Below are 15,439 nucleotides of genomic sequence, written 5' to 3'. Positions count from 1 at the left end.
TTGAGACTTCCCAGGGTTATTTGGAGCAGGTAAGCTTTACATCTCATTAGGTCCCCCTTTATAGGCAATCCAGATAGCTCGTACACCATCCAGGTCCAGGAACCCAGGCCAGACTGTAGATGAGAGAGTCATTAATTCCTGGCCTTTTAACAAGTCAGTTGTCATTCCAGTCTGCCTTCCATCTTTGAAGACTTTATAGTTTGCCCTTTTTGTCTTTTATCTTTGTTATTTCTTTCATTTATTCATTCAAAAAATACTATTGAATACCTACAAGTGCCAGACATTATTCTTAGGTACTTAGGATACAATAATGAAGAAAGTATTCCTCCTCTCGTAGAATTTACATTTTAGTAGGGAGAGAGAGACTTAAAAAACCACACACACAATAAAGTAAATTACAGGTATATGGTATGTTAGAAGATGATAAGTGTGGCTGTGGTCTGAATGTGTCCCCAGGTTTTCATATGTTGAAATCCTATTATATTATATTGTATTCCATACTATACTGTATATAGAATAACCTTAGAATATAAGGGAGGGAGGAAAATGATGGTGCAGGAAAGAAAGAAGGGAGAATTGATAGAGCAATGAGTTTAAATAAGCTTATGGTTTTTTTATTCTTTTATATCATTTTAGTAGGATTTTTAGGAGGTTATTATTTTTTTTTAACTAGAAGGCCCCTTCACTCCTTCTTTTAAAATTTATTTTTATTGAAATATAATTGACATATAGCATTGGTAAGTTTAAGGTGTAAATGTGTTGATTTGATACATTTATATATCAATATACATTTATATATTACAATATGATTACAGTTCCCCTCACTATTAATACCTATTTCCATATGAGAATAGGAGTCTCAGTCTCTATTTCATAAATGAAGATACCAAGACCTGAGCTCCTACCGTGGAGAGGCTGTATTTCATATTTACTTATCCACTATCTTCCAGGTCTGACTCAGTTTTTCAATTTCTTGTCCTTCTAGGAACTCAGTGACATTTGAATCTTGTTTCCAAAAATAAAAAATTATTTACCCACCAACCAGTAAACACCAATTGAACCAGTTTTTCTTTAAATCACCAACCTCAAAATTTGAAAAATATGTTCAGTATTGATAGGCATATTATTTATTATATTGCATTTATGTGATATAGCAAAAGTGATGAAGTGTAGCCTTAATTGATTTTTACCCTCTAAGGCAGCACTGTTTTTTGGTATAACTCCCCCTTCTATACATAATTTTGGGATTGTTTGAAAATACAGTGGACCTAGAATACATGTATTTTAAAAATGAAAGGACCTAGTAAATCAGAAAATGTGTCCTGTTGTGGCAGCAACGTGGGCTTACATCAGGAAGTTATAGGTAGGAATAGAATCACAGCATCTGAGTAGTAAATTAGGAATTGCTGCCAGGAGAAATTCACAGAAATGGAAGATTATTGTATTCCATACTATCTAATAATAGAGGAATATGCAAATTAACCGGGATACTGTAACATCACAACTGAACAGCAGGGACCTGAGGCTGCATGGCGCCTGGCCCGGGCAAGGGACCTCAGGCCGCGTCCCCCCTGGCCACACAGGGCTTGATGGGGACCTCAGGTTGCGCCCCTTGCCTGGCAAGGTTTGATGAGGACCTCAGGCTGTGCCCCTCGCCCGGCAGGGCTTGACAGAGGACCTCAGGCTGCACCCCCTGCCTGGCAGGGCTTGATGGGGAACCTCAGGCCACACCCCTCGCCTGGTGGGGCTTGACGGGGGACCTCAGGCCACGCCCCCCACCCCAGCATCGGGCCAGGGAACCTGAGGCTGCGCCTTCCACCCAACAGGGCTTGACGGAGGACCTGAGACTGTGTCCCCAACCCGGTGCCAGGCCGGGGGACCTGAGGCTGCCACCCCCCCGGCGCCAGGTTGGGGGACCTGAGGCTGTGCCCCCAACCTGGAGGGGTTTGATGGGGGTGGGGCCAGCTGGGTCTGGGTCTCACTCAATAGGGGTGGGGCTGGCCGGGTCTGGGTCTCCTGCGTTTTCGAAGCGTGTGTGGGTTGTGAGCGGGGACTTGACCCCAGGTCCTGCAGCGCACCCCCTACTCTGACAGGAGGCAGATTTTCATATACATTTTACTAATTTTCTTTCATCTCTGATACTTCTATTATAGAGAAAGGGCAAATAGCAATATTAAAATATTTCCTCTAATTAATTCCCTTTTAATGTGTATGAATTTCATGTACTGGGCCATTAGTATATAGAATAACCTTAGATTGTACATACAAATAAAATACCTTTCTTGTTCATTCATGCCTTCTTTCAATAATAATTATTGAGCAACTATTATGTGCCAGACTAAGGATACAACTCTAAGCCTTCCTGCAGCTTACTGTTTGGAAAACAATGGATTATGTCCTTCTGTAAGGTGAAAAGGCAGGGATCATGTTTCTTACATTACTTTATTAGTTTGATAGGGCTTCCATAACAAAATACTACAAACTAGGTGGCTTAAACAACAGAAATTTATTTCTTCATAGTTCTAAAGGCAATGTCTGAGATCAAGATGTTGGCAATTTAGCCCAGCCAGTGTGGCTCAGTGGTTGAGAGTCTACCTATGAACCAGGAGGTCATGGTTCAATTACTGGTCAGGGCACATGCCTGGGTTGCAGGCTCCATCCTCAGTGTGGGGTGTGCAGGAGGCAGCTGATCAATGATTCTCTTATCATCATTGATGTTTCTATCTCTCTCTTCCTCTCTCTTCCTTTCCCTTCCTCTCTAAAATCAATAAAAATATTCAAAGACCTTATCTCCAAATACAGTCACATTCTGAGGTACTGGGAGGGTTTCAATATGTGAATTGGAGGGGAGGGTTACAATGCAGTCCATAACATCACTCAGCATAAATAATCATCTGTATAACTTGTTAGTTTTGCCTGTGTAATAATAGTGTTTTCTTCCTAGTACTACGAAGTATTCCTTCGACAGTCCCCATTGGAGCCCTGCCTTCTGTTTCATGAAGGTGGACACTGGCGTGAGCTCACAGTCCGCACCAATAGCCAAGGGCACACAATGGCCATCATTACTTTCCATCCCCAGGAATTAAGTCAGGTGAGACTCACAGGATGATACTGGGCAGCTTCCATAGCAACCCCTACCACTACTATGCTGTAGTTGGCTTTTGGAAGTTTCAGAGCAGATAGCAGAAACTGCACATCCACAGAATATCTGTGTGGGTAGGCAAGAGGAGTTGATAATGCTGATAGCATTATCAAACCATGGAGACTGAGGCCAGGTTACCAAGTTAATTATCATGTGAGGACCCCTAAGTATTTTTTAGGAACCCTAAGTATTTTCATAAGAATTTTGCCCATGGAAGTTAGTAGGTGCTCTACTAAATCCATAAACCAATTCAATAGAGACTAGAATATAGTCAAAATTTCATAACCCAAATAATACTTTACATTTGTAATGCACTTGGAGCTTTCAAACATTCACACGTTAAAATAGTCCTGTACTTGTGTGATCATCTTAACCCATTTGTGAAGTACATGGGAGAAGGAGAGGTATTGTCATCCTCATTTCGCAAATGGGAAAATAGAGGCATATAAGTACCCAAGGTTACAGAGCCAGGAAATAGCCATGCTAGGGTTTGAACCCAAGTCATTAATTCCTGGCCTTTTAACTCTATAGTTCCAACATAGTTTGTTGTGATATATACTTGTGTTAAGCTAATGGTTAGACTCTCTGTAGTGACGTAGGCATTTTAAAATATTCTGAACTCAAATAAAGGAGTTAGTTACCATGCTCATTCTCTTCCTAGCACTTTTCATTCTCCTATCACTCATGTCCTCTGAGGTGGTGTTTGTGAGTGGTTGGGATGTTTGAAATGGAGAAGTATGAAGGGAATTGAAAGGTTACTGCTTCTTTGGGATGGGACAAAAGCTTAGTTTAGCTCCTGTTTACAAGAATAACTCATACTTTCTTTAAAGGGGCTCAGAATAGAGAAAGTGTGTATCTATGTTATAGGATTTGTCAAAAGCCAGTAAGGAAAGCGATGCTTCTACTGAGATGTGAAATAACTTATTTTTTGTCCTATAGAACATTGCTTTATGTTAAGTGTTATTTATAATAAAATTAGAGAAATGTGCCCTCTTGTGTGACTACTGCGGGGCTGGTGATTGTTGAGCCAGGAGAGAAAACTTGTCAGAGATGAGTCTTTGCTTGATTCCTGATTTTGTGGTCCGGGCAGGAGGAGCTCTGTGTTCAGAAGGAAACTGTAAAGGAGTTTTTCATCAAAGGTCCAGGAGCAGTCTGTAACTTGACATCACTGTACTTCCAGGAAAGGTAAACCTGGGACAGCCAAACAAGCACAAGGCGGATGGCTTGCCATAGTCTGGGTTGGGGATTGATGAGGCAGGGCTGCTGATTATGGTGGATCAGGGCTAAGTGGTATTGGCCCTCGTACACCATGCATGTTCAGGAACCCAGGCCAGACTGTAGATGAGAGAGTGTCTGCATGTACCTCCATCCCATGAGAGAGGAACTCCTACAGAGCTCTCAGGGCCATGCCATAGAGCTTGTGCCTCCTAAATGAGATGCTAGGGCCTCCCTCTCCAACCAATCACTAGAGATAAAATGGTCTACCATTCCAAGATGCTTTTTTCTTTTATTCTTTTCCAGCACCAGGACCCGCTGCAGCCATCAGCAGTCCCCCTTCCAGCTCCTTTTTGGGGAACCCCACATCTTTGAAGAGCTCTTGGGCTTGAAGGTCCGCATCTCTCCAGATGCCTTTTTCCAAATTAACACTGCTGGTGCAGAGATGCTGTATCGGACCATGGGGAAGCTGAGTGGAGTGAATTCTAACACCATCCTCCTTGATATCTGCTGTGGAACTGGCAAGTGGTAGCCCAGGGCCGACTTTACATGCTGCCTAGCTCCCAAACTCCATTCACCCAGCACACTAGGTTCAGGGTGGGGAGGTGATGGTAGTGGTGCAGGCATAAACTCATTAGTTTGAAACCCTAAAATACCCTCCTCTCATTCTCTCTTACTTCCCTAGGTGTGATTGGTCTCTCTCTGGCTAAATATACCTCCCAGGTCCTTGGGATTGAGTTGGTGGAGCAGGCAGTAGAGGACGCCAGGTGGAATGCAGCCTTCAATGGTACACTGCACACAGTCTGGGGAGAAACGAAGAGCTGCAGTTATTTCTGTGCTATAAAAGCGGTTACTTGGGGGAAAGGGCATATACTGTATCTATGACCTGTGGGGAGAAAGGGAGGGTGTTCTGTAGTGATCAGAGCTGGGTCCTGATGATTTTCTGAAAGAGATCCCAATGGCTAAATCTTTTTTTTTTTCTATCTAGAAGCGGAGGCTGAGGGAAGAAATAAGCCTAACTGATAGCAGGGGAACTTGTCACAACTTTGGATAATATAGAAGAGCCTCTTGAAATTAGACTCATGAGGCACCAGAACATAATACAATAGGTTTCAAACTATTTTTAGCAACAGAACCTTTTCTTTGAACAAAATCTTATGCTAAATTGCAATATATAAAACAGATCCCTTTGTCCCCCCATCACACCTTGACACAACTCTGATGGCTCTGTGTGAAAACCTTCAGTAACAGAAGAGCACTTGAGTAAAATCAAGGTTCTCTTCTTGGGATAGGTACTTATGTGCTGTGTGAGTCACACAATTGTAAAATAACACTGTCTAGCGCCTCTCAAGCTGGAAGGCCTATTGAGATATTGCAAGGGAAAGCATGTTGGAAAAATGAAGCAGGTCCAGAAGCATTTCTTTCATTGTTATTCAGAGGTATGCTAGATCCAAAGGAAGATGACAGAGCCCTGGCTCCTGTACATTTCTATAAAGCTAAAGCTCCCTGCACCCCACTGTTGGGCATGAGTTTTCATTTATGTCATGTGGGCCTCTCTTCTGCAGGCATCACCAACTGTGAATTCTATGCTGGTCAAGCAGAGAAGATTTTGCCACAGCTGCTAAAGTCAAAGGAAAATGGGCAGTTAATTGTTGCTGTGGTAAACCCAGCCCGGGCAGGACTGTGTAAGGACAAATAGCTTTCCTGCTATAGAACTATTTGGATGTTCCCATGATGTTCCCTAGCTTTAGCCCCATTCATATACCACGTTAACGGTGCCCCCATTTGACTGGCTCTGAACCCTTTTTCTCCTCTATTCCTCACCAATTCTAGGTGCTGGCCAATTGAGAGTTTGTGATAACCCAGATCATGATAGTTTAATTATATTAATAGCAATGTCTTTCTGCCTTCAGATTACCAGGTGGTTCAAGCCATTCGAAACTGCAGGGCCATCCGCACACTAGTTTTTATTTCCTGCAAGCCCTATGGTGAAACTACTAGGAATATCATTGAGTGAGTCTTGACATCTTTTTTAAGTTATTTTTTTCCTGATGATCAAAGTAATTCATGCTTATTTTGAGGAATTTGGAAAATACAGAGAAGGGTTAACAAATAGAAAAAAGTTATTATACTGCCACTAAGAGTCAATTATAGGGTCCAGTCTTGGGTGAGGCAAGTGAAGCAACTCACTTCTGTGTATAACTTAAAGGATGCCCAAAATCTCAGTAATTGAGATACATTTTTAATGCCATATTTTCAAAAATAAAAATTAGTACACAAATCGATGATGAACAAAATATTAAGATTGTTTAGAAAGGTGAGATCCATTCTTCTACTTCCTAAATCTTGCCTCATTCACCTTGCACTAATCCTGGCCCTGGTTCCAATAAAACTTTATTGACAAAATAGGCAGCCAGCCTGCAGGCCATAGTTTTCTAATTTGATTTTCCAAAATACTGCATAAAAATATTATGTGTCTTGATTACTGAGTTGTTTGTTTGTTTGTTTTTGGCATCCTATTAAATTTTGCATCCAAAGTGAATGCCTCTTCCTTCTGGCCCTGGTCAATTATTTTGATTTTTTGAAATGTTTTCTTCTTATAATCTCTCTCTTTTTCTCTCTCTCCCTTTCTCCTCCCTCTTTTTATATAAGTAATACAATTTATTTGTAATATTCAAACCACATAGGTGGGTATAAAGTGCATATGATATGATTGGATAAAAAAGTGAGATTTAAAGGTAAATGAATTGAAGGGATTAAGCAAATTCAAACAAACAAAAGAACCACCCTCACAGACACAGACAATAGTATGGTGATTACCAGAGGGAAGGGAGTAGGGGAGGTAGAGGGGATAAATGGTGATGGAAGGAGACTTGACTTGGGGTGGTGAATACACAACACAATATACAGATGATGTGTTATAGAATTGCACACCTGAAACCTATATAATTTTATTAACTAATGTCACCCCATAAATTCAATAAAAATAATTTAAAACTGAAAATAAAAGTAAATAAATTGAGCTTTGAAGTCAATGAGCTAGAAAAAAGAACAATAAACCTAGAGGAAACTGAAGGAATAAATCAATAATGTTTAAAAAATCCAGAAATTAATTAGCTACAAAACCAAATCCTGTGGACTCCACAAATAAGTAGGTGTTATTGGAAAAAGAAAATAAAATAGATATATAAACCAAATCAAGAATATAAAGGACTAAAACATAAAAATATAGTCTTAAATGAGAAAATGAGCATAACTAGTAATAAGAAGACATTTTTTTTATTTTTTTAAATTTTTTTTATTAAGGTATTATATGTGTACATATCTTACCATTGCCCCCCCACCCCACTCCCATACATGCCCTCACCCCCCAATGTTTTGCATCCGTTGGTTACTCTTATATGCATGCATATAAGTCCTTCAGTTGATCTCTTATTTCCCCCACCTCTTCCTAACCTTACCGCTGTAATTTGACAGTCTGTTTGATGCTTTACTGCCTCTGTATCTATCTTTATGTTCATCAGTTTATAATGTTTTTCATTATCCCCAAATGAGTGAGATCATGTGGTATTTTTCTTTCATTGACTGGCTTATTTCACTTAGCATAATGTTCTCTAATTCCATCCAGTTGCCTACAAATGGTAATAATTCCTTCTTTTTTATGGCAGCATAGTATTCCATTGTGTAGATGTACCATAGTTTTCTGATCCAGTCATCTGCTGACGGGAACTTAGGCTGTTTCCAAATCTTAGCTATTGTAAATTGTGCTGCTATGAACATAGGGGTGCATATATCCTTTCTGATTGGTGTTTCTAGTTTCTTAGGATATATTCCTAGGAGTGGGATTACTGGGTCAAATGGGAGTTCCATTTTCAGTTTTTTGAGGAAATTCCATACTGTTCTCCACAGTGGCTGCACCAGTCTGCATCCCCACCAGCAGTGCACGAGGGTTCCTTTTTCTCCGCATCCTCGCCAACACTTGTCGTTTGTTGATTTGTTGATGATAGCCATTCTGACAGGAGTGAGATGGTATCGCATTGTCGTTTTGATTTGCATCTCTCGGATAATTAGTGACTTTGAGCATGTTTTCATGTGTCTCTTGGCCTTCCTTCTGTCTTCTTTCAAAAAGATTCTATTTAGGTCCGTTGCCCATTTTTTTATTGGATCATTTATCTTCCTTTTATTAAGTTGTATAAGCTGCCTGTAGATGTTGGAGATTAAACCTTTATCAGTGATGACATTTGCAAATATGTCCTCCCATACAGTGGGGTTTCTTGTTGTTTTGTTGATGGTTTTTTTGCTGTGCAAAAGCTTTTTATTTTGATGTAGTCCCATTTGTTTATTTTCTCTTTGGCTTCCATTGCCCTAGGGGCAGTATCAGTGAAGAAGTTCTTTTGGCATATGTCTGAGATTTTGCTGCCTGTGGATTCCTCTAGTATTTTTATGGTTTCCCGTCTTATATTTAAGTCCTGTATCCATTTTGAGTTTATTTTTGTGTATGGTGTAAGTTGGTGATCTAGTTTCATTTTTTTGCATGTATCTGTCCAATTTTCCCAACACCATTTATTGAAGATACTGTCTTGACTCCATTGTATGCTCATGCCTCCTTTGTCAAATATTAATTGCGCATATTGGTTTGAGTCGATATCTGGATTCTCTATTCTATTCCATTGATCTATATGTCTGTTCTTGTGCCAGTACCAGGCTGTTTTGAGGACAGTGGCTTTGTAAAACAGCTTGAAATCTGGTATTGAGATCCCTCCTACTTTATTCTCCTTTCTCAGGATTGCTGTGGCTATTCGGGGTCTTTTTTTATTCCAGATGAAATTTTGGAGAGTTCTTTCTAGGTCTGTGAAATATGCCGTTGGTATTTTAATGGGGAGTGCATCGAATCTATAGATTGCTTTGGGTAGTATGGACATTTTAATGATGTTGATTCTACCAATCCATGAACATGGTATGTTCTTCCATCTGTTTACATCTTCATCTATCTCTTTTTTCAGTGCCCTGTAGTTTTCTGCGTATAGGTCTTTTACCTCCTTGGTTAGGTTTATTCCTAAGTATCTTAATTTTTTTGGTGCGATGGAAAATGGGATTGCTTTTTTAGTCTCTCTTTCTGTAAGTTCACTGTTGGTGTATAGAAATGCCATAGATTTCTTGGCATTAATTTTGTATCCTGCTACATTGCCGAATTTACTTATTAAGTCTGTTAGTTTTTTGATGGAGTCTTTTGGTTTTTTTAAGTACAATATCATGTCATCTGCAAATAAGGAGAGTTTTACTTCTTCTTTTCCAATTTGGATGCCTTTTATTTCTTCTTCTTGTCTAATTGCAATGGTTAATAATTCCAGTACTATGTCAAACAGGAGTGGTGAGAGTGGGCATCCCTGTCTTGTTCCTGTTCTTAGGGGAAATGGTTTTAGTTTTTGCCCATTGAGTATGATGTTAGCTGTGGGTTTATCATATATAGCTTTTATTATGTTGAGGTATGATCCTTCTATTCCCACCTTGTTGAGAGTTTTTATCAAGAAAGGGTGTTGGATTTTGTCAAATGCTTTTTCTGCATCAATTGATATGACTATGTGATTTTTATCTCTCAATTTGTTTATGTGATGTATCACATTTATTCATTTGCGGATATTGTACCATCCTTGCATTCCTGGGATAAACCCTACTTGGTCATGGTGTATGATCTTTCTGAGGTACTACTGGATCAGATTTGCTAGAATTTTGTTGAGGATTTTGGCATCTACATTCATGAGGGATATTGGCCTGTAATTCTCCTTCAGTGTGTTGTCTTTATCTGGTTTTGGTATTAGGGTGATACTGGCTTCATAGAAGGAGCTTGGAAGTGTTCCTTCCTCTTGAATTTTTTGGAATAGTCTGAGGAGGATAGGTTTTAGTTCTTCCTTGAATGTTTGGTAAAACTCTCCTGTGAAGCCATCTGGCCCCGGGCTTTTGTTTGCCAGAAGCTCTTTGATGACTGCTTCGATTTCTTCCATAGTTACCGGCATGTTGAGCTGTTTAGATTCTTCCTGATTGAGTTTTGGAAGGTTATATTTTTCTAGTAATATGTCCATTTCCTCCAGGTTGTCCAGTTTGTTGGAATAGAGTTGTTCGTAGTATTTTTTAACAATCCTTTGTATTTCGGCGGGATCTGTTGTTATTTCACCTCTTTCATTTCTGATTTTGTTAATTTGGGTCCTCTCTCTTTGCTTCTTGGTCAGCCTGGCTAGAGGTTCATCAGTCTTGTTTATCCTTTCAAAGAACCAGCTCTTGGTTTCATTGATCTTTTGTTTTGTTTCTTTGGTCTCTATGTCGTTTATCTCCACTCTGATCTTTATTATTTCCTTCCTTCTGCTTACACTGGGCTTTTCTTGTTGCTCTTTTTCTAACTCTTTGAGTTGTTGGGTTAGCTAATTTATTACCATTGTTTCTTGTTTTTTGCAGTAGGCTTGTAGAGCTATGAACTTCCCTCTCAAGACTGCTTTCGCTGTGTCCCATAGATTTTGGATTGTAGTGTTTTCATTGTCATTTGTTGCCATGATGTTTTTTATTTCTTCTTTGATCTCTCTGGTAACCCAGTCATGGTTTAATAGCATGCTGTTTGGTCTCCATGTGTTTGATTTCTTTGGGTTGTTTTTATTGTAGTTGATTTCCAGTTTTATGCCACTGTGGTCTGAGAAGATACTTGATATGATTTCTATCTTCTTGAATTTGAAGAGACTTTGCCTATGTCCCAACATATGGTCTATCTTTGAAAATGAGCCATGTGCACTTGAGAAGAATGTATATTCTATGGCTTTGGGGTGAAATGTTCTGAAGATGTCAATTAATTCCATCTGGTCTAGTGAGTCATTTAGGATTGATGTTTCTTTGCTGATTTTTTGTTTAGAGGATTTGTCCAATGGTGATAGTGGGGTATTAAAGTCTCCTACTATGATTGTATTGCTGTCAATCTCTCCCTTGATATCCTCCAGGAGTTTTTTTATGTATTTGGGTGCTCCTGTATTGGGTGCATATATGTTTACCAGAGTTATTTCTTCTTGTTGTATTGCTCCCTTTAGTATTATCAAGTGGCCTTCGTTATCTCTTGTTATGTCCTTCACTTTGAGATCTAATTTGTCAGATATAAGTATTGCTACCCCAGCTTTTTTTTCAGTTCCATTTGCCTGGAAAACCATTTTCCATCCCTTCACCCTCAGTCTGTGTGCATCTTTTTTTCTGAGGTGGGTTTCTTGTAGACAGCAGATATATGGGTCGTGTTTTTTTTTCCAATCCGTTACCTTATGTCTTTTGATTGGGGCATTTAATCCATTTACATTTAAAGTTATTATTCATAGGTACTTATTTGTCGCCATTCCTATTCTTTACCCCTGTGTTCCTTCTTCGCTTCCTATTTCTTTTTTTTTTTCACAGCAGACCCTTTAGCATTTCTTGCATTGCTGGTTTGGTGGTAATAAATTCCCTTAGTCCTTTTTGTCTGTGAAGGTCCTGATTTCACCTTCAATTTTGATTGACAGCCTTGCTGGGTACAGTATTCTTGGATTCAGACCCTTCCTTTGCATGACTTTGTATATTTCATTCCATTCCCTTCTGGCCTGATGAGTTTCTGTTGAGAAATCAGTTGCTAGTCTTATGGGGGTTCCTTTGTATGTAACTTTCTGTCTCTCTCTTGCCGCTTTTAAGATTCTTACTTTGTCGTTGGTGTTTGCCAATTTAATTATAATGTGCCTTGGCGTCGGTCTTTTGGGGTTCATTTTGCTTGGGACTCTGTGAACTTCTTGGATTTGTGTGGGTTTTTTCTTCCCTATATCAGGGAAATTTTCTGTCATTATTTCTTCAAAGAGGTTTTCTATTCCTTGCTCAGCTTGCTTTCCTTCTGGAACCCCTATTATGCGGATGTTGTTTTGTTTCATGTTGTCCCAAAGTTTCCTTAGGCTCTCCTCCTGCCTTTTAATTTTTTTTCTAGAAGTTGCTCTACTTGGGTATTTTTTCCCATCTTGTCTTCTAGCTCACTGATGCATTCCTCTGCTTCTTCTAGTTTACTCTTGATACTTTCTATTGAGTTCTTTACAGCAGTGATGTCATTTTTCATTTCTTCTTGGTTCTTCTTCATTTCCTCTTGGTTCTTGCTCATATTGTCGAATTTGTCTTCCATTCTTTTCAGCCACTTTATAACCATTTCTCTGAATTCTTTTTCTGGAAGGTTGCTTGCCTCCATTTTGTTTACTTCCTTTTCTGGTGATGCCTGCTTTTCTTTCATATGCGGGCTCTGTCTTTGTCTCCCCATGGTCTCTCTTCTCTGGGTGTCTGGTTATGTAGTTCTCTCTCTCCTGCGTTGATTTAAAGGCACAAAATACAGCACTACCAGGTACAACACACAAGGCACTGAACAGAAATGTATTCACGATATTAATAACCTCTAATAAAGGTGCCCACCAGAGAAAGGCAAATTAGGGGATAGGAGAGAAAGAAGAAGAGGAAAAAGAAAGAAAGAAGAAGAAGAAGAAAAAGGAGTGTCAAAATGAAATTGGGAAAAGGGAAAGAAAAAGAAAAGTAAGAGAGACAAGAAAGAGACTAAGAGAGAAAGGGGAACAGACTATATATATTGGGGATAAAACTCCAGTAGAACAATCACTAATCCCAGCAAATGCCAGCAACAAGTACCTGGGGATTAATACAAACTACAACACCAACTAATATTGAGTGAGTCAAGGGAAAGCAGAAGCACAAAACAAAAAAATAAACAAAAGAAGAATAAGCAAAACAATCTCACAAAAAAGCATAAAAATTCGATATAATCTACATTCAAGCGAACAACAACAAAAGGACAGAGAGAAAAACAATTTTTTGGATAGTTAAGACAGCGAAGAGAGAGGTGTGTATGGACTTGGAGCAGGGGATTGGAGATTAGATCTGTATGTAGGGTGAAATTGAACAAGGAGTAAACAGAAAGAATAGGGAAAATCTAAATCAGGAAAGGGGTAAGGTAAACAGGACACCAAAAAGGGGAAGGTTAGGAAGAGAGTGATGGCATAAAGGTAGAGTTGAGATAGAGTAAAACGATGCTAAAGGAAAGATAAAAATAGAATGTAGAACACTAATCCCAAAATAAAATTAAGAGAAAATAAAATGACACTTTAAAAAAAAAAGATAAAATAGTAGTAGTAATAATACGGATTGAAAATAAAAATGTAATAATTAAAAAGGTAAAATCAAGTGAGGAATAAAGAAAAAAATTAGTTTCTTGAGTAAAAGATGCAAAAAATGAAAGTAAAAAAAATAATAAAAAATAAAAATAAAATGTGGAGTAGTGAAGGTCATTCACTTCCTTTGTTGTTCTTTTTGGCACGCCTGTTTCTCAGTCCGGACAGTATTGCAGTTCCCTGCGTTCCACTGCTCTTCAGTGTTGTAAGCCATTCCTGATATTAAGCAGGCGGTGTGTCTTAATTTCTCGTATTCCTTTATTTTTGATTACACAAGAGTCAATTTGTGATTCAGCCCCTGAGTGGCAGTGTTTCTGGATTGACTTCCGGGTCTATCTATGGCCTCTCTAGGCAGTGTTAGAGCCTTCTTTCCCTGTGGCACTCACTACCGGTTTGTGGGAGTGGGCTGCCTCAGAGCTGGCTCTCCGATGGTCACTCCCCGCTCCGATCCCCAGAATCCAGAAAAACAACTTTCCCCTGCAGTCTCCCAGGGTGTCCCCAACTGGGTGATCCTATGTATTGGGCTTAGTAATCAGAAGCAAGGATGTGAAGAGGAAAAAGCCCAAGTGTGCGAACTCCGGGGTTGCGCCTAAGTCTAGGCAGCTGGCACACCCCTGAAATTCTTAGGGTGTCCCTGCTCGTCAGATCAAAATGGGTTGCTTTTTGGAGAGCCCTTCTGTTAGCAGCTCTGAGGACCCCCTTCCTCATTCACAGATCACGCCAGCCCCAACAGCCACGGATTTTTCTAGGCACAGACTTCCCTGGTCCTCCAGCTCCCGCAAAACGCGCGTTCCTCTCTCCCGCCAGGACCAGAGACCTCACCTTATCCCAGGCGAAATCTGACCTTTCCGTGGTGGAGTGTAGAGCTCCTCTGAATGCGCGTGTTTGCGCCAATTGGGGACCGGTGTTCTGGGGCTCGCAGCTGTTCCGTGGGTGCCGCAGTTGTGGATTCTCAGGCTTCCGATAAGCTCCACTTTCCGGTTCAAGATGGCGCAGATTCCGAGTCCAAGCCCGTAGCTCCGGGAGGGGACCCAGCCGCAGTGGGGGCTGCCCGGTTAGGGGAACCCATCTAGCAGTCCCCCACCTTCTTCTGGAGTTCAGCTGTCCCCCAACTTGCCAACAAACACTCTTCGTGCGACCCTCAGCTGTTCTTTCTTTCTGCTTTGGGACAAGGCTCGGAACACGTCTGTCTATTCCGCTGCCATTTTTCCCTCCTACCAATAAGAAGACATTTTAAAAAATGATCTAGAAGTACTTTGTACAACTCCCTTGCAATACATTTGAAACCCTAGATGGGTGATTTTCTGGGAAAATGCAATGGATAATACTAGAAAATGCAGTGGGTAATACTAATTCCAGAAGATATAGTAAATCTAAATAGACCAGTAACCATGGAAACAAAATTGGGAAAGTTGTGAAAGAGCTTCTACCCCAAATGATATCATGAGGCCCATTTGTTTTCAGTCTTATTTCCTTGTCTACTCTTGCACATTTACTCTTCCATTTATACTTTATTTTTATTTTACTCTTTAATTTTTAAAAAACATATGATAAAGGCAGCATTTCAAATCAATGGGAAAAAGATGGATTATTCAATAAATGACAATGGACAACTGGCAAGCCATGGTGAAAAGAAAAGTTGGATATGTGTCTCACACTGTATACCAGGGTACATTATAAAGGAGTTAGAGATTTAAATGTAAAAAGGGAAAACCATAAGTGTACCCTAGGAAATCATAGAATCCTATCTAATAAAAGAGTAATATGCAAATTAACCACCACTCTGCTACACCCACAAGCCACTCCCACCAGCCAATCAGGAGCAAGTATACAAATTAACCCAACCAAGATGGCTGTGGCCACGGAGTGAGCA

At 40.0% G+C, this 15,439-nt stretch overlaps 1 protein-coding gene across 1 annotated transcript in view; it reads left to right on the top strand.

Annotated features, from left to right (window-relative positions):
* Positions 1–15,439, top strand: part of TRMT2B (tRNA methyltransferase 2 homolog B) — a 61,399-nt gene that overhangs the window by 26,110 nt on the left and 19,850 nt on the right. Inside the window, exons 6-11 of the mRNA XM_080652680.1 lie at positions 2,945–3,091; positions 4,233–4,327; positions 4,664–4,878; positions 5,043–5,144; positions 5,923–6,042; positions 6,271–6,370. Coding sequence (XP_080508806.1) covers positions 2,945–3,091; positions 4,233–4,327; positions 4,664–4,878; positions 5,043–5,144; positions 5,923–6,042; positions 6,271–6,370 — 779 coding nt within the window. The remainder of the gene's footprint in view (positions 1–2,944; positions 3,092–4,232; positions 4,328–4,663; positions 4,879–5,042; positions 5,145–5,922; positions 6,043–6,270; positions 6,371–15,439) is intronic.

Source organism: Plecotus auritus, assembly GCF_963455305.1.
Source record: "Plecotus auritus genome assembly, chromosome: X".
Lineage (NCBI taxonomy): Eukaryota > Metazoa > Chordata > Mammalia > Chiroptera > Vespertilionidae > Plecotus > Plecotus auritus.
Note: the sequence above shows the minus strand (reverse complement) of the source record. Positions and strands in the feature narration are given on the sequence as shown.